The sequence below is a fragment of the Geotrypetes seraphini genome, chromosome 8 (assembly GCF_902459505.1).
Source record: "Geotrypetes seraphini chromosome 8, aGeoSer1.1, whole genome shotgun sequence".
In the NCBI taxonomy this organism is placed as follows: Eukaryota; Metazoa; Chordata; class Amphibia; order Gymnophiona; family Dermophiidae; genus Geotrypetes; species Geotrypetes seraphini.
This window is the reverse complement of record NC_047091.1, coordinates 189,310,358-189,334,368: the sequence shown is the minus strand read 5'-3', so window position 1 is coordinate 189,334,368 and position 24,011 is coordinate 189,310,358. Positions and strand designations below refer to the sequence as shown.

Genomic DNA, 24,011 nt, shown 5'->3' with positions numbered 1-24,011 from the left:
GTAAGGTTATCAAGCCGTGCTTGTGAATTGCTTGAAGAAGGATATCAATCACATCTTTCAGATCCTCCTTCTCCACCAGTGGAGTATAATGCCCTCTTCAGTTTGTAACAAAGCAATCAGTTTCCACTGTAACAGAAGAAGAGGAGGGGCATGAGAAACTCCCCGGAGATATCATACATTTCTGTTCTGTTCTGTAACTCATCAAAAAGGACAATATCATGAACTTGCAACATAGATGCTTCTATCACTGAACCAACCTGCTGTGTGCAACTAGTACTAACACATAAGAAGCTCCAAAACTCAACAAACTCAATACTTTATTAGTAATTTATTCATACGTTCATCCACCTAACAGGAGAAGAACTCCAGTTCAGGTACTATAGAGTTGTCCGAGGCAGAGAGCAGGCAAATTGCAGAACTCACAGGGCCAGCTGTACATACTCTTATGTGTATTAACAAAAAGAAAATTATCCAGGTAAGATCCTAATCTTTCAGTGTTACATAAACACAGGAGTCTGTACGTTAGATGATGTACCAAAGCAGTGTTGGGCATCTAGGGTGGGACAGATGAGCCTGTCCGCAAATCGAGGACTCAAAAGCAGTATCCTCTCGAGCCACCACATCCACTTTGTAGAATCTTGTAAAGGTATGGAGAGTAGACCAAATAGCTGCTCCTCAGATCTCCTCAAGTAGACCCCATCCGTACTTCTAGATGAATGAACTTTGAAAGAAATAGGTGGCTGTTTGCCACAGCCAATGTACTTCGATGGCAATAGAAGCCTTGGATGTTGGTCTGCCTCATCTTAACTGACTGGTTAGAACAAAAAGATGGTCGGAAAGCCAAGAACAATTGGTCCTTTCCAGGGAGTGGAGTAAATCTCTTTGCACATTCAGCCTCTGCAATATCTTGTCTTGCTTAGGTGAACGCAAAGGCTGAAAAGAGGGCAAACAAACCTCTTAGTTGATGTGAAAAAAGGCACTCTACAGAGTGAAATCCCAGCTTCTGTGATCCTGAGGAAGGCTCTCTGCAGGAAAGAGCCTGCAATTCTGAGATCTGTGTCCCTAAGACTACTGCCACCATAAATACTGTTTTCAACATGAGATCCAGAAGGGACACCTCTTGAAGATGCTCATACGAAGGCTTAGAAAGGCCCTTCAAGATGATATTAAGATTCCAGGATGGAAAAGGCCGGTACTGTGCCTGTTTCAGTTGAAAAACACAGCTGGGGAATGAAGAAGACTTCTGCCTCAGACAAGTGTGTAAAAATAATCCAGATGCTTGTTCTTCAGGCTGCCAGTCAGACCCTAAGAGAGCCTGAGACCCCAAACCCCCACAGCTCCTCATGCGTCTTCTGGCAGAGGGTAGGAATGTAGCCAGCACCCGCTAGAGCCCTCAGGACCAACACAGGGCCACACAGCCTGCACTCAAGCTCTGGTACCAACCAGGAGCATACCTTGCTACCAGGGAAACAGCCCCCAAGCCACTAAGGCCTAGATGAACTAAGAGAATCGGTAAGACCGTGTAGGTCTGCATCAATTCAATTTTTTGGCTGGTTCAGAAAGAACTATTGATGCACGAAAAAGTCTGCATGCAAATGATTCACATGGATGTTTGTTGATCACTGTGAAAGCGACTCACTCACATGTGTAGATCTGACAGGGGAAGCCCAAACAGCTGAGAGGTAGGGGAAGCCCTAAACAGCAGCATCATTCCACTCAACTGAGGCAGGAAACCTTTTTATTTTCTTTTTAATGGGCACAGATGCTGTGCGTGTTACACATGCACAATATGTCCTATTAAAGAAAAAAAAAAGCACCCCTTCCCCCCACTGATAACAGTTCTCCCCAATGAACTGGCACCATGAGCCACCCCCCCCATGCCAGCAAAAACGGCAGGAGGAATGCCCACTTCCTCTTGCCATGCTGAACCCATCCCCATGAAAGAAAATTGTCAGGAGGGATGCCCACTCCTTCCTGCCATGCTGACCACCCTCCCCTCCCATGGCAGGAAAACAGCAGGAGGAATGCCCTCTCCAGTACCAGGCACCCCCCCCAAACATCCTCTACCCTGCTCCTTCTCATCCCTGAAAAAAAAAAGGCAGGCAGGATGCCCACTCCCTCCTGCCACTAGAGGTCCCCCAAAACCCCATCCCCACTCTCCGAAACCCACCCCGTACTTTTTTAGAGAAGTTGGAGCAGGAGAGAAGTTCAGTCCATCCCGCTCATAGGCCCAACCTCAAGGCAGCGTCTGCATCCAAAGACAGGCCCAAAGAGACCGGAGCTCAGACTCTGCACCAGCAGAACATGCACTAAGACTCAAAAGAGATCATAAAAGGCACCCAGCACCACAGCCACACCAACCCACACCAGCGGAGAACAGACATGCACCATCACAGAGAACGCATTGCGCAGGCTGGAATGACAGGCAAGCGCCAGAAATGAAGTGGCTACCGCCATTCTACTAGAAAAGAATATTTTGCATCATAACAGCCTCCTGCAATCCTGTGACCTGAATCTTCATTCCCCATCACTAGGAAGGGGTGTGCGCTAGAAATCTGCACCATGGCAGAATCTACCTCAGGCTGTTCAGACCTGCCAACAAGCAGGATTCATGAGATAAAGCAGAGACATAGCTGTAGCAGATCATAAAACACTGTTCAGGGATCACATTGTTCTGATACCTGTCCTAGGATCTGTGGATGAAATGGAAAAAGCACAGAATGGACCAGGACCAAAGCCTGGAAAGTGAAAAATCCAAATGTCCCTGCATAGAGAGGGTAGATAAGGACAGATTCTTCAGACTGTGGGGAACCACAAGTACTAGGGGTCACTCGGAGAAATTGAAAGGGGACAGGTTTAGAACAAATGCTAGGAAGTTCTTTTTTACCCAGAGGGTGGTGGACACATGGAACGCACTTCCAGAGGTTGTGATAGGCCAGAGCACAGTACAGGGGTTCAAGGAAGGTTTAGATAGGTTCCTAAAGGATAAGGGGATTGAGGGGTACAGATAGAAGCAGAGGTAAGTTATAGAAATGGTCAGGAACCACTTCACAGGTCATAGACCTGATGGGCCCCACGGGAGCGGACCGCTGGGCGCGATGGACCTCTGGTCTGACCCAGTGGCGGCAACTTCTTATGTTCTTAAGTGGAGCTCTTTTAAAACATCAGCCATAAAGAGGCAGACAAACCCACTAAAAATGCGAAGAAAGATCAGAATTTCCAAATCCAGATGCTCAGGAAGGCTGAGGAGACCAGTCTCATCAAAGGCATCAGCTGGATCCAAATTAAATATAGTGGCAGGAAACAGAAAATATGCATGGCAACTACTGCAATAAAAATCTGGCATGGCCAGACAAAAGAGCTCCCAAAAGGAAGCTTCTCCACAGATGCCATAGACTGAAAAATCCCTGATGCGCCCACCAGTTGCATCAAACGAGCAGGGTCTGAGGAAATGCCGTTCAGAGGACCCGAATAAAATCCGGTGATAAGGCCCATTCTACAACCATGGCAGGGCACTGTTGAGACACATGTGGTTGATCAAGAGTCCTCAGACTCGGAATGCAGGCGAACTGCGCCAAACTCCAGAATGGCTCCCGGGCGAGATTTTCTTTGGAAAGCACGGGCCCAAGCTGGCTCCCTAGCCCAACATGACACAGAGGAGGCAAAGTCCAAAGTTCCTACCCTCTCCCCGGAACACGTTTCAAATTCGCTGATCCAGTGCAATCAATGTCTAAATCCAATAGCCCATCCCAATCTATTTTGAGTCAAATTGAGGGGTTTTTGAGGCAAAATTTAAAGTTAGAAAAGATTGATTTTAAAATCCAAGATGGCCGTCATCACGAATTTGTGCCAAAAACAGCAAAAAATAAAATCTGAAAATAAAAAATAGTGATTTGGGGTCTGGGGAGGTGGGGGACCTGAACCCTACCTACAGAAACTGTGAAAAATTGAGTTTAAATTGATTTACAAGTTACCGCCGAAGTTCCCATAGGAAATAATGGAGGTACTCACAGTGTCTGTAGTGCCTTTGTCAATGTTTTTAAAACAGCTCAGTGGAGAAAGAGGCCTTTTTGCCTCAGAAATGGCTCTGAATTCACTGGAATTGAAGATCTTCAGACCGCTAGTGGGCCGGAGTCCAACTACACCCTCTGCCCCCACTGATCCTCTGCCACGTGGTTGAGGGCGGGAAAGGCAGCCTGCGCCTTGAAACCTGGGTGGGTTTCTGTCCAGACACGCTCAGCCTGTGCTAGAAACCTGTGACTGTGGGGTTACCGGCCAGCAAACTCCACGGGAGGGACCCTGGGTACTTCCAGAAGTTGGCACATAGCAGGCTGGCTTCACAGATCCACCAGTTTCTCTGTGAAGCTGCAGTCCAGCTCTGCAGGCCTGTGTATTTCTCTGACAGTGGACCACCAGTGGGAGGGGTCTCAAGGCACTGAAGTCAGAAAAACAAAGTTTAAGTGAAAAAATAAGAAACAGAAGCAGAGCAACAGCAAAAGAATTCTGCTCAGACTGCTTGCAGAAATTGAAACTGATTCTACTAGGGGGAGGAGTACAGCATGTATTCTGAAAAGATTTAGATTTCTGCAACACCTGGACTGCGGGTTGGGATTGAACATCTAGCTTATGGAATCTGGAAGGGACGTAACAGAAAGACACCTTCTAACTCATGTGTAGAAGGGAAAAAAACGGAGGAGCAAGAGCGCTACCCAATAGTGCTGCCTGATTCAGGAAAATAAATTTTGATTCGATTCAGCCTATTGAATTGGTTTTTCGATTCGATTTTCCTGCCCAATTGGGTGTTTTTTTCAAACATCCCGGTGGGTTTATTTTATAGCCTCTTCACCACCTTTGCCTTCTCCTAACCACACTGGCGCTGTGGTGTAAACAAAATAAACAAACAAAAAAGACTTTTCCTCTCTCTGTTAAATCCTTGCTCACGTTTGCGGTCTAACACCAGCTCTGGCAGGATAAACATTTCAAATCTGACATATTGTAATCACAAAACAGAAAATAAAATTAGTTTTTCTACCTTTTGTTGTCTGGTCATTATTCAAATCTTGTTGGTCCCAGGCTCTGGTTGTCTTCTGATAACTTGCTTGCCAGGGTCGCCTTCTTTCTTCTTTCACCGTGCTAACCATCCATCTGCCATCTCTGTCCTCCCCTTCCCTCCCCAGAAGGTCTGGCATCTTTCCTTTTTTTTGTCTCCCTCCACAGATCCACCTTTTCTTAACTACCCTTTTGTCCAGCATCTCTCCCTCCTTCCCCACCACCCCAGGGTCCACCATCTCTCCCTTTCTTTTCCCAACTACCCTCCTATCCAGTATCTCTATCCCCCCTCCCCACCATCCCTTGTCCAACTTCTCTCCCTTTCCTCCCTAAATACCATTGCTCATCATCTCTCTCCCTCTACTCTATTTTCAGACCAATTATTTGTTCCCCCCAAAGTCCGGCATATGCACGTCTCTTTGAACCCCCCCTTCCCTCCCTCCGTGTACTTCTACATCAGAGCCCTCCTCCCCTGAAGGTCTGTTCCCCTCTGAAGGCCTGCACCCCACCCCTAAATAATAATTTTATTTTATATACTGCCAAAGACATGAAAAGTTCGAGGCAGTTTACAAGAAGCCCTGGACAATCGGCGAAGAGGTCAACAATTTAAAGACATCTATACAATCTTATATAATGGAAGAAGTAGAAAGCTATATAGTTCTTAAGGTTAATGGTTGAATTTGCAGTGCTATAAAATTCTTAGTTTATAAATCGATTTAACAAAAGGCCTGTGCCACCATCCCTGAAGGCCTGTTTCCCCCCTGAGCAATTCTTCAATGGAAATCAAGCAGAAAAATTAACATCCGTGGAAATGAGCCTTGAAGATGTGTGCAGGCAGATAGAAAAACTAAAAACTGACAAATCCCTGGGTCCGGATGGAATCCATCCAAGGGTCCTGAAGGAATTAAAGGAGGAGATAGCAGGACTACTGCAGCAAATTTGCAACCTATCCCTGAAAACAGGTGTGAGCCTGGAGGATTGGAAGATAGCCAACGTTATGCCTATCTTTAAAAAGGGATCAAGAGGTGATCCGGGAAACTACAGACTGGTGAATCTGACCTTGGTTCCGGGGAAAATGGCGGAAGCACTGATAAAAGAAAATATCGATGAACATTTTGAAAGAAACGAACTTCTGATAACCAGCCAACATGGTTTCTACAAGGGGAGATCGTGCCTAACTTATTGCACTTTTTTGAAGGAATTTACAAACGGATGGACAGAGGAGACCCCCATAGACATCATATACCTAGATTTCCAAAAAGCATTTGACAGAGTAGACACCGAAGAGGGAGTGGAAAATATGAAAAAGGATCTGCAAAAGTTAGAGGAATGGTCTAATGCCTGGCAACTAAAATTCAATGCAAAGAAATGCAGAGTAATGCATTTGGGGATTAATAATAGGAAGGAACCGTATATGCTGGGAGGAGAGAAGCTGATTTGCACGGACGGGGAGAGGGACCTTGGGGTGATAGTGTCCGAAGATCTAAAGGCGAAAAAACAGTGTGACAAGGCAGTGGCTGCTGCCAGAAGGATTCTGGGCTGTATAAAGAGAGGCGTAGTCAGTAGAAGAAAGAAGGTGTTGATGCCCCTGTACAGGTCATTGGTGAGGCCCCACTTGGAGTATTGTGTTCAGTTTTGGAGACCGTACCTGGCGAAAGACGTAAGAAGACTTGAGGCGGTCCAGAGGAGGGCGACGAAAATGATAGGAGGCTTGCACCAGAAGACATATGAGGAGAGACTGGAAGCCCTGAATATGTATACCCTAGAGGAAAGGAGAGACAGGGGAGATATGATTCAGACGTTCAAATACTTAAAGGGTATTAACGTAGAACAAAATATTTTCCAGAGAAAGGAAAATGGTAAAACCAGAGGACATAATTTGAGATTGAGGGGTGGTAGATTCAGGGGCAATGTTAGGAAATTCTACTTTACGGAGAGGGTGGTGGATGCCTGGAATGCGCTCCCGAGAGAGGTGGTGGAGAGTAAAACTGTGACTGAGTTCAAAGAAGCGTGGGATGAACACAGAAGATTTAGAATCAGAAAATAATATTAAAGATTGAACTAGGCCAGTTACTGGGCAGACTTGTACGGTCTGTGTCTGTGTATGGCCGTTTGGAGGAGGATGGGCAGGGGAGGGCTTCAATGGCTGGGAGGGTGTAGATGGGCTGGAGTAAGTCTTAACAGAGATTTCGGCAGTTGGAACCCAAGCACAGTACCGGGTAAAGCTTTGGATTCTCGCCCAGAAATAGCTAAGAAGAAAAAAAAAAAAAAAAAAAATTTTAAATTGAATCAGGTTGGGCAGACTGGATGGACCATTCGGGTCTTTATCTGCCGTCATCTACTATGTTACTATGTTACAAGGTGCCTCATGAATGTCTACTCCGGAAACTGAAGAACCATGGGATGGAAGGAGACGTACATAGATGGATCAGAAACTGGTTGGCGGGTAGGAAACAGAGGGTAGGGGTGAAGGGCCACTACTCAGACTGGAGGAGGGTCACGAGTGGTGTTCCGCAGGGCTCGGTGCTTGGGCCACTGCTATTTAATATATTCATAAATGATCTAGAAACAGGGACGAAGTGTGAGATAATAAAATTTGTGGACGATACCAAACTAGTGGAGCTCGGACTAAAGAGGACTGCAAAGAATTGCAAAGGGTCTTGAACAAACTAGGGGAATGGGTGATGAGATGGCAGATGAAGTTCAACATTGAGAAATGTAAAGTATTACATGTGGGAAGCAGAAACCTGAGGTACAACTATACGATGGGAAGGATGTTACAGAATGAGAATACCCAAGAAAGGGACTTGGGAGTAATGGTGGACATGACAATGAAGCCAATGGCACAATGCACAATGGCCGCTAAGAGAGCGAATAGAATGCTAGGCATAATCAAAAAGGGTATTACAACCAGAACGAAAGAAGTTATCCTGCTGTTGTATCAGGCGATGGTGCATCCGCATTTGGAGTACTGCGTCCAGTATTGGTCGCCGTACCTTAAGAAAGATATGGCGTTATTTGAGAGGGTTCAGAGGAGAGCGACACGTCTGATAAAAGGGATAGAAAACCTTTCATACGCTGAGAGATTGGAGAAACTGGGTCTCTTTTCCCTGGAGAAGAGGAGACTTAGAGGGGATATGATAGAGACTTACAAGATCATGAAAGGCATAGAGAGAGTAGAGAGGGACAGATTCTTCAAACTTTCAAAGAATAAAAGAACAAGAGGGCATTCGGAAAAGTTGAAAGGGGACAGATTCAAAACGAATGCTAGGAAGTTCTTCTTTACCCAACGTGTGTTGGATACCTGGAATGCATTTCCAGAGGATGTAATAGGGCAGAGTATGGTACTGGGGTTTAAGAAAGGATTGGACAATTTCCTGCTGGAAAAGGGGATAGAGGGGTATAGACAGAGGATTACTGCACAGGTCCTGGACCTGTTGGGCCGCTGCGTGAGCGGACTGCTGGGCATGATGGACCTCAGGTCTGACCCAGCGGAGGCATTGCTTATTGCACTGCATGAAGAGCCTCCTATTTTTCTTTTTAAATAGACACCTAAACCACACTTTTAGTAGACCTCTTTCATAAAATTGATCTCAATGTTATGCTCATCATATCAAAATATTCTGTACTAGTGTTTAAGCCCGTTACATTAACGGGTGCTAGAGTAGACGACTGTCTGTTTTTTTTTCCTTTCTCTCTCTGTGCTTGGATGCTGTCTGTCTGTCTGTCATTCTTTCTGTCTGTGTCTCTCCCTTGCCCCCCTGCCTGCCTGTATTTCTCTGTTGCGCCATGCCTGCCTATCTCTCCGTGGCCCCCTTCTCTTCCCCCCCATGATTGCTGACTGCCCCCAGCACACCCCTCCCCCCAAAGCAGCCCCCTTTCCCTCTCCCCGTCGTGCCATGCCTGCCTGCTCCTTGGCCCCCATCTGTTCCCATGATTGGTGTGCCAGCACACCCCTCCCCCCAAAGCAGCCCCGTTTCCCTCTGCCCCTGCCCCTTGTGCCATGCCTGCCTGCTCCATGGTCCCCGCCCATGATTGCTGTGCCCCCAGCACACCCCTCCCTCCAAAGCAGCCCCCTTTCCCTCTCCCCATTGTGCCATGCCTGCCTGCTCCGTGGCCCCCATCTGTTTCCCCCCATGACTGCTGTCTGCCCCCAGCACACCCCTCCCCCAAAGCAGCCCCCTTTCCCTCCCCTGCCTGCCTGCTCCCTGTGCATTTCCCTCCCTCTCCCCTGTTCCTTTGTAGCAGCATGCAGATAAAATGGTTCCCTTAGTTCTTTGCTGGATTTTTTTTTTAAGTTTAAAGATGCCGAAGCAGCTCCTCTCACGATCCCGGCCTGCGTCAGAAGCCTTCTCCGACGCAGGCCGAGATCATGAGAGGAGCCACGGCGGCAGCTTTAAACTTAAAAATAACTCGGCAAAGAACTAAGGGAGCCGTTTTCAAAGCCGCCGCGGCTCCTCTCATGAGCTGCACTTGTGTCGGAAGATGAGAGAGGAGCCGCGGCGGCGGCTTTCATATTAAAATAACTTCGGCCAGGGAGTTTAAGGGACATTACCTTGGCATCCCGAGCGTGGGTCCGTAGTCTGAACTGGCTCGAGCCGATGCACTTGTGCAGCTTAGAGGGACTGAAGGGGACGGAGAAAAACAAAACAGTAGTTTGCGGGTGCTGGGAAGTAAGGCTGGGGAGTTGCGCATGCGCACTCCTGCGGCCACAGACCTACAGCTCATGGAAGCACGCAGATAGGAGTGCGCATGCGCGGCTAGGGTTTTATTATATAGGATTCCTCCAATTTCCCAAAAATACGGAAATGGAAACAGCAGCTAAGGCGTAACCATTCCTTTTTGGCTTGATATACCTTCATCATTCTAGTATCTAGCTCAAAGGTAAGAGGTGGAGAATAAAAATGATCTATGGAAAACTTTTTATTAAAATACTGACCAGATTTAAACATTGTTTGTTGTTGGGCATGCATGATGCTTCTTTAGCTTTACAGGGCCTATGAAGAGCAGAATACTGATAACATTATTTATTTGTTCCATTATTTAGTTTGTCCTCCTGATAATGCCCAGAACAGGCTACAAAATTAATGAATGCTTGTTGATTGTTGCAATTTTCTTGGTCTTGCTATGTCTGGGTAGGTAGAACTGATGTTTCTACCTACCCAGATGTGGCGAGACCCAGAAAACTGAAACAATCGTGACACCAGCTGTGGAAACCTAAGAAAACTTCAGAAAGGCTCTCCATCACTCACTTAGTAAATACAGCTTAAGGACCTGCATGTGCTCCTTCTGTAATAGATGAGATTCAATTGGTCTTTGTTCTAGCTGATCCCTATTCAGTGCTGATACCTGGGGGAGGGGGGGAATTAAATCATGTACTACACAGTGAAAATGGACTAGAAAAGCCTACAATTATTTTTATAGTGGATATTAACATAGGACAGCAGTAGGGAGGGCCTTTAATAATTTAGGAACGACAGTAAATGAAGAGGAGAAAATACCTATGTTCTACCTATCTGCCAAATTTGCCTGAACCTAAAAAAATAGTACAAGGAGTTAGAATTAGTTTTAATGAATGGAAATCCCTACTGAATACAAAAAAAATGCTGTCCTCAATAGTAAAGGTAGTGCTCTCAAATCATTAAAGGGTAGAAGTAGCACTACTGTCCTTCTGTGCCAGTGGTTCCACAGCAAAGCAAGTTTTCAAGCTATGGTGAACTGGCTGGGAAGTTGCTGCTCTGGAAAGCCCTGATACAGAATGAAAAATCCTACTTACATGACATCCTAATGTGGAACAGAGTGTCTGGTGCTAAATGTTTTCTATGGAAATTGAACTTAGGTAGTACTAAGTCTTCATGTGACTCATTGCACGTGGAGGTCCTGCACTTAACAGTTCATACAAGAGTGTCCTGCGTTCTCTTAACCTTTATCTCTTCTGCCAGTAGCATAATGTCCTTTTCACCCTATGTACAGAAGATAAGTGAAGCCACTACAGCTGCCAGTTTCCATGTTCATCATCTACACTCAAGGTCAGCTCTTTAACCTTGATGCTGGGATCCTTTTTGGAAACAATTTAAGCTTCTGCTGCAATCATATCTCGGGTGACCTGAAACGCAGCAATAAGGGAGCTCAATTGAATCTTCTCACTTGTCCCCGAGGCCAGTCTATACCTGGAAAAAAGAGGAATAAAAACAAAAAATAGCAAAGATTCTTACACAGTCTTTCATTTCTAGAATCCTAGGCCCACAACTGGCTCAGGGTGTTATGTTATGTGCAAGCTGATATCCTACTGAATTCTCATTAATTAGAGTTCTAGGTGGGTTAAAGGCAACATATTGTTATGTAGAATTTTGAATGAAGTTAAATATATATATATTTATTCAATTTTCTCTACCATTCTCCCAGGGGAGCTCAGAATGGTTTACATGAATTTATTCAGGTACTCAAGCATTTTTCCTTGTCTGTCCCAGTGGGCTCATAATCTCTCTAATGTACCTGGGGCAGTAAGGGGGATTAAGTGACTTGGCCAGGGTGCTGAGGCTGTTGCTTTAACCACTGTACCACACTCTCCCACATGCTACATAAAGTTATCAAATGATACATATAGTCTAAGGCAGGGATCTCAAAGTCCCTCCTTGAGGGCCGCAATCCAGTCGGGTTTTCAGGATTTCCCCAATGAATATGCATTGAAAGCAGCGCATGCATATTCATTGGGGAAATCCAGAAAACCCGACTGGATTGCGGCCCTCAAGGAGGGACTTTGAAACCCCTAGTCTAAGGCAATATATCATAAATAGCAGCTGACCATTAACACCGTCTTTGTTTCAGGTGACTTGTATTATTAGTCTGAGCCTCTTTGGACCCTTGGTAGGGATTTCTTTAATGATGAAGATCATATAGCTTTCTATAAGCCATTTAACATGGTTAAGAATAAAATGGTTTGGGAGTTTTGGGTGAAGAGGTGCTCATATCACAAAAATGCACTGTCACAACTGTCACCACAGACAGCACAGAGAATGGGAATATGAGATGCTCCGAAGATAATGGAATAAATGTCTTTCATAGAAAGATGTCTTAAGTTTACGTAGAGTAACATGCACAAGTCAAAACAACTTGACTTGCATTGCAAGTTTAATGGTACCAAAAAGCACAAAGGCAGGGAATGCAGAATGTTGGGTTGGGTTTTCTTTTTTGCTTGGGGGAGGGGAGGGTGCAAGCTGCACCCCTAACCCCAGCAACTTCCCTTATCATCCCATAGCCCCATCCATGTAATCCAACATCTCTATCCTTCCCTACCACTCAAATACCTCCTCCCCATAGTGTACATCATTCTTCTGTATCTCAAACCCCTCTCCATCCCCATAATTTATTTCCTTTTCTACTTCTCAAACTTATCTCCATCACAGATGGCTGGTGGCTCAGCTGTTTGGGGAGGCTACAGTAACGAAGCCCAAGTCTAAATATGCATCAAATGCCAAAGAATAAATTGGCAAGAAAATTTAAACAGTGTAAACTACAATATGTATATTCAGTATACATACATATATATATATATATATATATATATATATATATATATATACTAGTTTTTAAGCCCGTTACATTAACGGGTGCTAGAACATATGTCTGTTTGTTTTTCTTTCTGTCTGTCTCTCCCTCTCCATGCAGCGTTGTCTCTGCTTTCTTCTTCATTTTGCTCTCCAGCTGTAACATTACTGCCTCGCTTTTTCTCCTGCAAGCATGTCTGCTCTCTTTCTCATCCCCAATCTCTTTGCTCTTTTTCTCTTCTTGCAAGGGTCTCTGCTCTCTATGTGTTCCTCATTCCTGCAAACCTCTATGCTCTATTGTTTTCTCTGTATGCTCCTGATCTTGTGTTTCCCTGTAGGTATTTATCCCTATTTTTTTTTCCTTCTTCAGTCTCAGCTCTTCTTTCTCTGAACATTTCCTTTCTCAGTCTCTCCAATTTTCTTTCTATTTTTTTTCCTTCTTCCGTCTCAGCCCTTCTTTCTCTGAATATTTCCTTCCTCAGTCTCTCCAATTTTCTTTCAAATTGGCGGATTCAAAATCGTATGGAAGCATTGGATTATTGCAGGTATACGGACTATAGGTGATGTTATTTTAAATGGTAAACTGCTTGATTTTTCACAGTTGCAACATAAATATGGTCTTAACAAATCACAGTTTTAAATGGTTGCAGCTGAAGCAGGCTATTCAGGAAGGGTTCCCTGAATGGAAAAATCTTAATAATCAGTATAGTCTGGAGTTCTTATGCTTTCAGGTGGATTTCTTGGGACACCAGGCTGCGCAGTAGTATAAACTGATAAATGGATTTATGAATAAAAAAACAAAGACAGGTCTTAAAGACATTTGGAGCATCGAGATTAAGCATCAAATGCGTCTCAATGGCCACGAATTTGGTCTTGTTGAATGAGATGTACAGTGTCTGCATCTATGAGACAAACTTGGTTCTTTTTGCTACATAGAGCATTCTGGAGCCCAGTTAGATTACAAAATAGATTATTAGCTCTATGTCTAATAGCTCTATGTCTATTAGCTCTATGTCTAATAGATGCTGGCACTGTAATCTAGAAGCAGGGACTTTGGATCACTTAATATTAACAGTCACACGCACAATCAGTGCATTCGGTCACAGCTTTTCAAACAGCTGTGACCGAATGCACTGATTGTGCGTGTGACTGTTAATGTCCCGGTGGCCCTGACGCAGCGGATTCCCGTGAAACGCTGGCCGCGTCGGCAGACGGACATGAACTAACTGAGGTTTTAAAATAAGACTCCCACAGTGAAGACTATTCAACAAAAAGATAAGTTGTGTGGTCTAGTTTTTCAAATTTGGACAATATGCACAGTATTCGCTGAAGATTTTTTGAAAACGCATTATTTCTTCAGTAGTGATTGGTGAAGGGTTTATATTAGCTCTAAGATAAACACTATATTTAAAAAAATAGCACAAAAAAGTAAAAAAAGTATTTATTGGCCAATGATTGGAGCAGGAGTATCACACCTACGCGGATCATCTCAGCTTGTGATTGTATTGCTGTGCGTAGGCTCCATCTCTGAGGCCGCATAGTAAGCCCTACAGTGTAAGGGACTAACAATACTGATGCGTATTGTTCTATATAAGTGGTATTTTACAGCATTTTTGTGATTGTGATATATACCGCTGGGTTGTATGATTTTACAATTCTATTCGGGACATCAATGAGAATAAAAAGTCAAATTTCATCAAGCAATAACAAACTTTTATTGATAATGACAGGAGTCGCCTTTCAACATATCACCAAGAATTGGAAAAATTATACTAGACTTAATTATACCTTCTGGTGGAATTCATTGTGCCATATATACAAAATGGAAAGAACAATTGCCTACAAAAAGGAAATTATAATAATTTTAAAAAGATTTGGGGACCATTGATAACTTATTGTAATGATTAGACGCCTTTTTACATTGAAAGTACATTTATAATTAGGGGAAGGGGGTGGTATTTAGTTATATATGAATGTAATGTTTTTATGATATTTTTGATTACAATATCTGTGGGAAGGGTGGGTGGTGAAGGGAATAAATTTATGTATTTAAGATGATAATAGGAAGAAATTCAAGTGATGTGTATAAGTTCAATTGATGTAATATTGTGTACTTGATATATGATGAAAAAACAAATAAAGAATTGGAAAAAAAAAATTCTTTCTATTTTTTTTCCCTTCTTCAGTCTCAACCCTTCTTTCTCTGAACATTTCCTACCTCTGTCTCTCCAATTGCAGCTCTCTTGCTCTCTAAGCCCCTGCTGCAAGTGACTGTGCATGTCTTCTCTCCTGCTGCCCTTTCACTGACCCTTGCCTAGGGGGTCTTGGTCTCCCCTCCACTTTCTCTGTAGGCTCCAGACTCTCACAACAAAAGCTAAACTGTAAATCTGTGGATAATTTCAGAAAAGGGCCATGCAAACTTCACGGCTGGGTTTCCATGACAACCCTGATCGCTAATGTCCTGAACTCGAGCTTAGTTTTCACTGACAGTGATCGTGGTCTCCTTGCTCCGCCTTTTCGTTGTCAACTGGGAGCCTGGACTCTGAGGTGAGAAGCAAGAGGAATCGTCGAATCTGCCATGTTTTTGACGACGACGCTGCTGCTGCTGCTGTGTGCGAGTGTAGGTAGGTGCTGGGAAGTGCTTAAGTAAGGCTGACAAACCCGAGCTCCGGCACTGTCTGCAGAAGCTGCAAACGCTTCCCCACACCTCCCTTCAAATCAGTGATGAAACGTGAACGCTTAACCCTGCAATTGCCACAGCACTTTTGCAGAAGACAGTCCTGGGGACTTGTGCATGCGCACTCCTGCCGGCCATGGACATACGGATCAGGGAACACACAGGTAGGAGTGCGCATGCACGCTTAGCGTTTTATTATATTAGATATATATATTCAAATAATTTTTATTATAAAATTAGTAAAGCACACCAGTACAAACAGCTTAGGCTTTTGTTATGAAACAGAACAACTATCACCCTTCCTCCCCCCCCCCATATCCCTTTCCACCCCAGGAGTCCAGTACTACAACAAAAATGGAGAGCAAGAGTCAAACTTAGAGGTTCAATAATCTGCTGCGGGCATGCGGAGTAAGATCCTGCCAGAAACATTCCCAAGTCAGATTGAATCTACGACCAAGGCCACGATCCAAGGCTCCCACCATTCTGCGTTCCAGTGTCGCATGGGTTATCATCAGGGATCGCCACTGTGCATAAGATGGGGGATCGCGGGACAGCCAGTTGGTAAGTATTGCTTTTTTCCCCATCAAAAGCGCTCTAGTAAGGAAAGCCGACATGCCTTTGGGTTTAGGCGTGGCTATATTGTAAAATCCGAATAGTGCTCTTGGTTGTGGAAGCCATCGCCTCCCCCATAGTGTCGTAATGTAGTGTCCCAAATATCTCCAAAACTGTAAAATTTTAGGGCAAGTCCAGAGCATATGGCCTAAAGAAGCGTGATCCTGATCACATTTCGGGCAGGAGTGAGATGCAGTAATCCCCATCTTAGCTGCTCGTTCCGGCGGGATGTAGAGTCGCAATACTATCTTCAATTGCATTTCCCAATGCGTAATGTTGGGAGAGACCTTCTGAATATTTTTCAAAACCCGCTGCAACTGCTGGTCTGTTAAAGTACATTGCAAGTCCTCTGCCCATGTCATCGCCAAGATGGCCAAATTAGTGCCCGATTGACAGTCCCGGACTCCCACAATGTGAAAACGAAGCGGAACCCTCTGTTGTGCAGAAAGACTGAAAAGTTCCGAGAGGGCCTCCCGGGTAGCTTCAGTTAGGTGTTCCCCAGGTAGAGACTGTGCATAATGTCAGATTTGATAATAAGCAAAAAGGTCAGTTGGCTGTAAATCAAATGTCTGACGTAATTCCGCAAAGGTGGCTATTCTCCCCTCCTCCAGAAACAGATGGAAAAGATATTGTAATCCCAGTGTACTCCACCTCTGGAAGGATGTATTTTGCAGTCCAGGCAGAAAGGCTCCATTGCCCTGGATGGGTAAATAGCAGGAAACCTCAGAAGACAACTTTGCTGTTTTACATACCCACTTCCATGTTCGCCGCGCCGGCGCAAATATCGGGTAGGGAGACACCAAATGACGTAGCTGCGGGTCCGCTACATGCAAGAAATAGCTTACATGGTACGGAGCCAACAAAGATAATTCCAAAGGAGTAGCAGAGAAATCCGATGTCCCCCTAAACCAATATATATATAAGGTCTCTTAGGCAACTGAATTAAAGCAAATTGAAAAAAATAGCATTCACAGATGATGTCTAGCATCTCTTCTCTGTCTCCCTATCCCTCTCCTACCCCCCTCCCCACATTCTTGGGCCATTACTTTGGTGAAGGTGTGAGGTGCAGTTGCCAACTGAAAGGCAGGACTGAGAACTTTTTTTTTTTTAAATCTTTATTCATTTTTAATGCTTTCAATAAGTGAAAACAGTATAAAAAACATTTTAAACTTTAAACATCACTTAATATTTTTGCAAGACTCAAACAGATCAATACCCCTCCCCCCGCCCTACCCAACAATTATTATTAAAGTATCTATTAAATTTTCATAACTTATAAAAATGCGCTATACATGTCTTAACCATAAATTTAGCATTTATAAACATTCAGAAACTGTTTATCAAATCCCCAAAAATATCCTCCCTCCCAATACCCTCAGGAAAGATAAGAAATTCATTTAAAACTTATATTTCACCCTCCCCCCCCGGATGTGCAATATGTCAACAAAAATGAAAACTATAATAATTCTACAAAAGACAAATCAGCATTCATTTTCTCCTATTTATATATTAAACATAAATTTGCCCACCAGAATGCAAAGACTGAGAACTAAAAATGGCTCTCTAGCACATGGAACCTAAGAAACCTCTTGTGATCTGGGAATATGGAAATAGGCAAGTAAGCCTGTGTCAGATCCAGTGACCGCGCTCCCAGCTTCCTTCCGAAAACTGGGAAATTTCAATGCTGCACTGACTGCCTTGAGATCTAGGATTGGCCTCCAATCACTCTTCTGATAGATCTCTTTGCGTCTCCCCACTACCACTGCCTCAGTTCTGCTCTGAGATATACTCTCCTCACCAACTACAGTCAGATACTTTCTTGCGGGAATGGATGCTTCAGTTCCTCTATGCGTTTCCTCCATTCCTTCTTATGACATTTGTCGCATTCAACCAGGGACGTGCCAACCTCATTCTAATAGCTCCTCGGTGGCCCAGGTACCTTTGGTTCTCCCTTCTCCTTCAACTCAGTAGCAGGGAGCCTTTTCTTCTACCTGTTTTTTCCTCTGTTTTCACGGAGTCAAGTGCAGTCTATGCACTTTAATATCCTACTGTCAGAAACGTACTTGCTTTCTGTTTGATCTACCTCTCATCACAAGGAGCTTCAGTCTACCTCCTTGTGTTCACTTTTGGATCATTTCTTCCACGGCTCTGCCTCAGGCCTCAACTCTTTCATTCGAGTCCATCTCAGTGCGATTGCTGCCTTTCATCAGCCTATTGAAGGGAAACCCCTTTCGCCCCTTTCTTGGCCACGATGAAGTATACAGAGTATCTCCCTGAGCCTTAGTCTGTGAAATCAGTTAGCTTAGCATGGTTTAAAAAGGTTTGGATAATTTCCTAAAAGAGATGTCCATAGGCCATTATTGAGATGGCTTGGGGAATCCACTGCTTATTCCTAGGATAAGCAGCATAAAATCTGTTTTAGTACTTGGGATCTAGCTAGGTAGCTGGTGGAGTGTGTGGCGCAGTGGTTAGAGCTACAGCCTTAGCACCCTGAGGTTGTGGGTTCAAATCCCTCGCTGCTCCTTGTGACCCTGGGCAAGTCCCTTAATCCCTTTATTGCCCCAGATACACTGGATAAGAGTTTGAGCCCGCTGGGACAGATAGGGAAATATGATAAAGTACCTGAATGTAAAAAACCACTTAGAATATAAGTGGTATATAAATAATAAAATAAATAAACTTTTGGAGGTCAATATGGGGACAGATTAATACCATACTGGAGTCGATTCCATTGACATATGATGTAGTCATATGTGGGATGATATTGCATCTTAAACCCCATTGGCCTGGGATAGCCATGCAAATGGTTACTCGTAATTAGAAAAATTGGGATCACCTTAGTTTTTTGTTTTAAGTTGTTTTATTCATTTTTCTTATAACAACAAGTGTACAATCTAAATTCATACAAATTCATTAAATATACACTTGACATTCTTTCATACCTTACTGTAAATATAACATTTCATTATATACTCTTTTACTATAATTTTTAAACAGCATTTAATACTTAATAAGTAATAAGTATGTCAACTATTACTCAATTATAACCCCCTCCCTCCCCTTACTTTGGGAAATGCATACAATAAAACAAAATATAATGTTAAATTATTTATATTTTATGATGATCACCTTAGTTTTACTTTTTGGTGGGCGAATTTATGCTTATAAGTATGAGAAGTTGAACGCTGAAATGCTGGGGTATAATAAGTTATTCAAATTAGTTTGGGGTCCATTGATGACTTTTGTGGCTTTGTTATAGTTGTCTTTTATCTTTATTTTCTGTTGTTTTAGCACACACATCCAGGAGAGGGGGAATCTCTTTTGTTTGGTTTTATTCCCTGATTGAAAATGCTGGAAGGGAGAGGGGGTTTTATTCTTTCTGTATTGTTACTGATTGATTATAAGTGTTTATTATGATTATGTATATTGTATGTATATTGTTTTGCACTATATTTGTATTGTATATTGTATGTATGTATATTGTTTTGCACTTTTTGTTAGCTTTGAAAACTTAATAAAGATTAAAAAAAAAATTTATAAAATACTTGGGACCTGGGTTGGCCACTGTTGGAAACAGGATACTGGGCTTGATGGACTTTTGGTCTGTCCCAGTACGGCAATTCTTATGTTCTTATGTGTCTGGAACTGGTTCTATGGTTCCAATCTGTATCAATCTTTGCACCATTTCTCTGACCTCGGCAGCCTTCTCTACTCTTCCCATCGGAGAATCCAAGAAGAGGTCCTTGAGCTTATAGCCCTCTCAAGTTATGTCCAGCACCCACTGGTCTGAAGAAATTTGCGCCCAAGTTTCGACTCAGAAATAGATGCTGGCACTGTCATCTAGACATAGGAACTTTAGATCATTTACTGTTTTATTGCCCTAAGATACTGATTTTCTGGAAATCAATTTGGGGACATATTAATAATATTTTAGAAACTGAGATTCTGTTAACTTACGAAATAGCAATTTGTGGTACCATTTTACATATCAAGGATCCCCTAGATAAATATAAAAGACATCTCTTATTAATTATGACTAGTACAGCTATACAAATGATTACACAAAACTGGAAAAACTGGGATCGTCTCAACTTTACATTCTGGTGGGCAAGTTTATGTCTAATTTACAAATATGAGAAAATGAACGCTGATTTGTTAGGGAATACAAAAAACTTTAAATTAATTTGGGGCCCATTGTCATCTTTTGTAGAATTATTATAGTTATGATTTTTGTTGTTAGATAAAATGCACATCCAGGGGAGGGGGGGGGAGGATTATAAGGTCTTTTAATTGATTATTTATACAGATGATAATAGGAGGAAAGGGTGGTATTTTTGAGGTTTGATAAATAAGTCTGATTGATTATATTTATAACTTATGTTTAAAATATGTATAATATATCTCTGAATCTATGATAAAATTTTATAATTACTTTAATGATAAAGATAAGGAAGGGGGGGAGGGTAATGATCTGTATGAATCTTGTAAAAATGTAAGTGATGTCTAAAGTATTAAAAGTATAATCTATGTTGTTTCCACTTATTGAAAGTGTTTTAAAATGAATAAAGATTATTAAAAAAAAAGAAAGTCTCCCTCCTATGCGGGGGAGCTCAGAGGCCAACTTTGGGTCTTCTTAGAATTGGCTGCTGAGCACGATCCAGCTGACTGAGCGTTCCTGGAGCTACCAGACCTTTGTCTAGATCAGTGGTTCCCAAACCCTGTCCTGGGGGACCCCCAGCCAGTCGGGTTTTCAAGATATCCTTAATGAATATGCATGAGAGAGATTTGCATACCTGTCGCTTCCATTATATGCAAATCTCTCTCATGCATATTCATTAGGGATATCTTGAAAACCCGACTGGCTAGGGTTTGGGAACCACTGGTCTAGATCCTTTATAGGACCTTTATGATGAGGATCCCTAAGATCTATAACATGGTCTTCTGCAGCTATGAAAGAAACCACAACTGGAACCACCTGATCCTTGTGGTTTACTCTCTGGCAAGGATTACTCTCTGGCAAGGATTACTCTCTGGCAAGGTCCATTACTCTTGTCATGAGGTCATCCGGTCCTTTGCCAAAGAGCATTTGCCACTTATAGGGGAGTCTACTCAAAGTATCTTTAGACGCTGAATCTCCTGCCCATTGCCTGATCCAGAGCTTATACAATCTCTGCCTGCAGAATGCTAAGACTTTATTCATAATTCTGACATATTGTATATAGCATCAGCCTCATAATCCACCCCTGCCAGACAACAGGGGAAGACACATCACCTTCTCCGTGCCAGGTAACCATGGTGTTACCCCATAGATTTCTTGGTGAACAATCACCAAAATGGTTGCTGTGGCAGCGATTCTGGTGCCAAAAATGGCCCAGAGGAGCAAAACAAACTCCAAAAATTGTCAAAATAGGATTTTCGAGGTGGAGGACCCTTGGGGCAACCTTATAAACTCTTAGTTTTGCTTAATTCAGTCCCACCTTGAGTTTCCCATAGACAGTAATGAGCGTACTCATAGAACTGCCATGGGTTGTCTGCATCAGCTTCTCACTACAGCTGGAAATAGAGAAGGAATTTCTGCCTCAGATAAGCAATGGTGGCTCCAGCAGCTTGTCTCTCCAATACAGAGGGAAGGTCAACTGAGACTGCAGACAAAATGGAGATGCTTCCCGCCAAAATAGAAGCAAGGCCCACCGAAAAAAAAGCCCCTGAAGCCTGTAGTAGCTGAGAGGCCTGAACCGCCCCAGCCACTAAAGCAGGCATCAGCTGTAAGGGAGTCCCCAGCACCATCGGCGGCAAGGGAAACCTTACTTCTCTTACCGTCGGTGGCTTGGGGAATCCCTGTATGAGCAGTGAGGGAAGCTACTGGCGTGCGAGGCACTCGCGAAGCAGATCCCTGGACACCGGCACCCAAAGCCAACAAGGATTCTCTTTCGTGGCTGCTGGCACACCACCATAGGCCAGCCTCATCGACCTCGCATCTGGAGCACAATGAGCAGTTTTTCCCTTTAAAAGTGCTCATTGCGCAATATGTGACCTAGCTAAGGGAAAAAAGTGCCAGTTAGCAATAAAAATGAACTGAAGGCTCCCTTCAGACTGGCACAGCCTCAGGATTTTTTTTTTCAGAACAGACTCCTTGGCTTACAGCTGAGGCACCCTCTATAAAAATTTTGGAGATGTGGAAGAAATGGGGGGAGGGACTCAACTCTTGACCCATAGAGTGTGACACCCCTGAGGTCAGATGGAACCCCAAGCTCAGTCCGGCACCAGATGGGGACAAGGAACACTACACAAATTCCAACAGCCCTACACTGACCAAGGGAAGACTGGCACACCTTACCACACTTGCTGGAGACTGAGCACAGACTGGTTATATAGAGGGAAGCAGCCATTAGTATTACAGCCCAAACTTTTGTCTCAGTCTCCACCTGCAGGTCATTACCCATCAGTGAACTGTAGTCTGGAGAAGCGCTAAAGAAAAGACTGCTCAGTGGCTTAACCCAAGATAAGCCAATGTTTACTTACTCAATATCCGCCATCTTCCTCAGTAAATGGATTCGAACTGAAGGTGGAAAATCAACTAGGAAGAGAAAAAAAAAGACATAGAATATATGAGGTATGACTGAACTACTGAACTGTGACATCTTTTCATAATTATCATGTATAGTACCCTGGCCAGCTTGTATTTATCATACAGCAGTACAAGTTTCCTCCTATATTCGCGGATTTAGGATTCACAAATTCAGTTATTTGTAAGTCTCTAAACCACCCTGCCATCCTCCATACCTTACCTTTAAAGCCTGGTGGTCTAGCAGTGAAGCAGGGCAGGAGTGATCTTCCTATGCTCCAGCCCCGTGCTGAGCTGTGATAAAAAATGGCTGACATGTGTTCCCGTGGTCTCGCCTGCCTCTGGACTAAATCAGACCTGCCCCCAGGTGATGTCACTGGGGTGAGCGGTCACTTTAAACAGTCAGAAGCAATGCCAGAGAGGAAATTGGCGGCTTTAGAGTAAAAATCCACTGCTCTCCAGAGTCTGCCAGCTGAATCATCGCCATACCAACTGCCTGCCCCTGCACATAACAGTGCCCCTTGGTGAGCCTCTTGGACAGCCATTGCAGCGTTATTGGACTTTATTTAGGATGCTCCTTTGCGTGGACTTTGGGGAATTATAAGAAGGTCCTGTTACCATTAGACTCTCAGGATCTCCTCCTGTCAGAACCAGAAGTGCCAACATTGCCGGACCTCAAGCTTCGCCCACCTGCTCCAACCGATGTCCCACAGCCCTTTCTTTAAAAGGCTGACACCTAGGTGCACCTCTCCCGCCAGCGGGCCCTATTTGTGCAGCCTGTCAGCCGATATTGCTAGCTGTCAGCATTTTCTGTTGGCCTATGGGAGATTATATTAAACAGATCTGACCCTGGTAATATCAGTGCAGTCATTCAGTAATGACTTCTAAATTATCGGTGCTTAAGGTTCACAAAGTACATACCACTGGCACAGTTCTGGGAGGATTCTCCACAGCCCTGAGTTTCAATAGATGTGCTAAGGTCTGGTGCTTAAGATAAAGAATAGCCCCAGCTGCATGTTCTTAAAGACAGAAACTGTTTTTGGAATCTGGTAATAGAGCGGGGAAATTGTTGGCTCATCGTCTACGCCTGCAACAGACGCAATCTAATATCATGGCTATTAAGGATAGTTCGGGTCAGACGTTGACGTCTGAGGAAGCTATCCACACTCGATTTTGTGAATTCTATCAGCAGCTTTATACGCCAGAGTCAGGGGTCGGAGGAGGAGCTTGGCAATTATCTTTGGGACTTGGGTTTGGCGCAAGGGATGGATGCAGATATCACTATGGAGGAGGTGCATAATGTGATTAGACAGCTGAAACCGGGGAAATCCCCGGGGTTAGATGGGTTCACGGGGTTATTTTATAAGAAGCTGTCTACCTTGGTGGCACCATTGTTAGTGCGCTTATATAATGATATGAGAGACGGAGCTCAATTGCCTTTCTTTATGCGGTTGGCAGGGATCCCGATTTTACCAAAGCCTAGGAAGGATGCCACTCAGTGGCCGATCTCCCTGTTGGGTATTGATACCAAAATTCTTGCCTGGGTGTTGGCTGATCGCTT

General features: G+C 43.8%; 1 protein-coding gene across 2 annotated transcripts in view; it reads right to left on the bottom strand.

Annotated features, from left to right (window-relative positions):
- Nucleotides 1-9,954: 9,954 nt before the first annotated feature.
- RFC5 (replication factor C subunit 5) overlaps nt 9,955-24,011 on the bottom strand; it is an 86,726-nt gene continuing 72,669 nt past the window's right edge. For both annotated transcript variants that reach the window (XM_033955021.1, XM_033955020.1), the window contains exons 10-11: nt 22,408-22,462; nt 9,955-11,219 (exon numbers count right to left, since the gene is read on the bottom strand). In XM_033955021.1, coding sequence (XP_033810912.1) covers nt 11,123-11,219; nt 22,408-22,462 — 152 coding nt within the window. In that variant the 3' untranslated portion in view covers nt 9,955-11,122. The remainder of the gene's footprint in view (nt 11,220-22,407; nt 22,463-24,011) is intronic.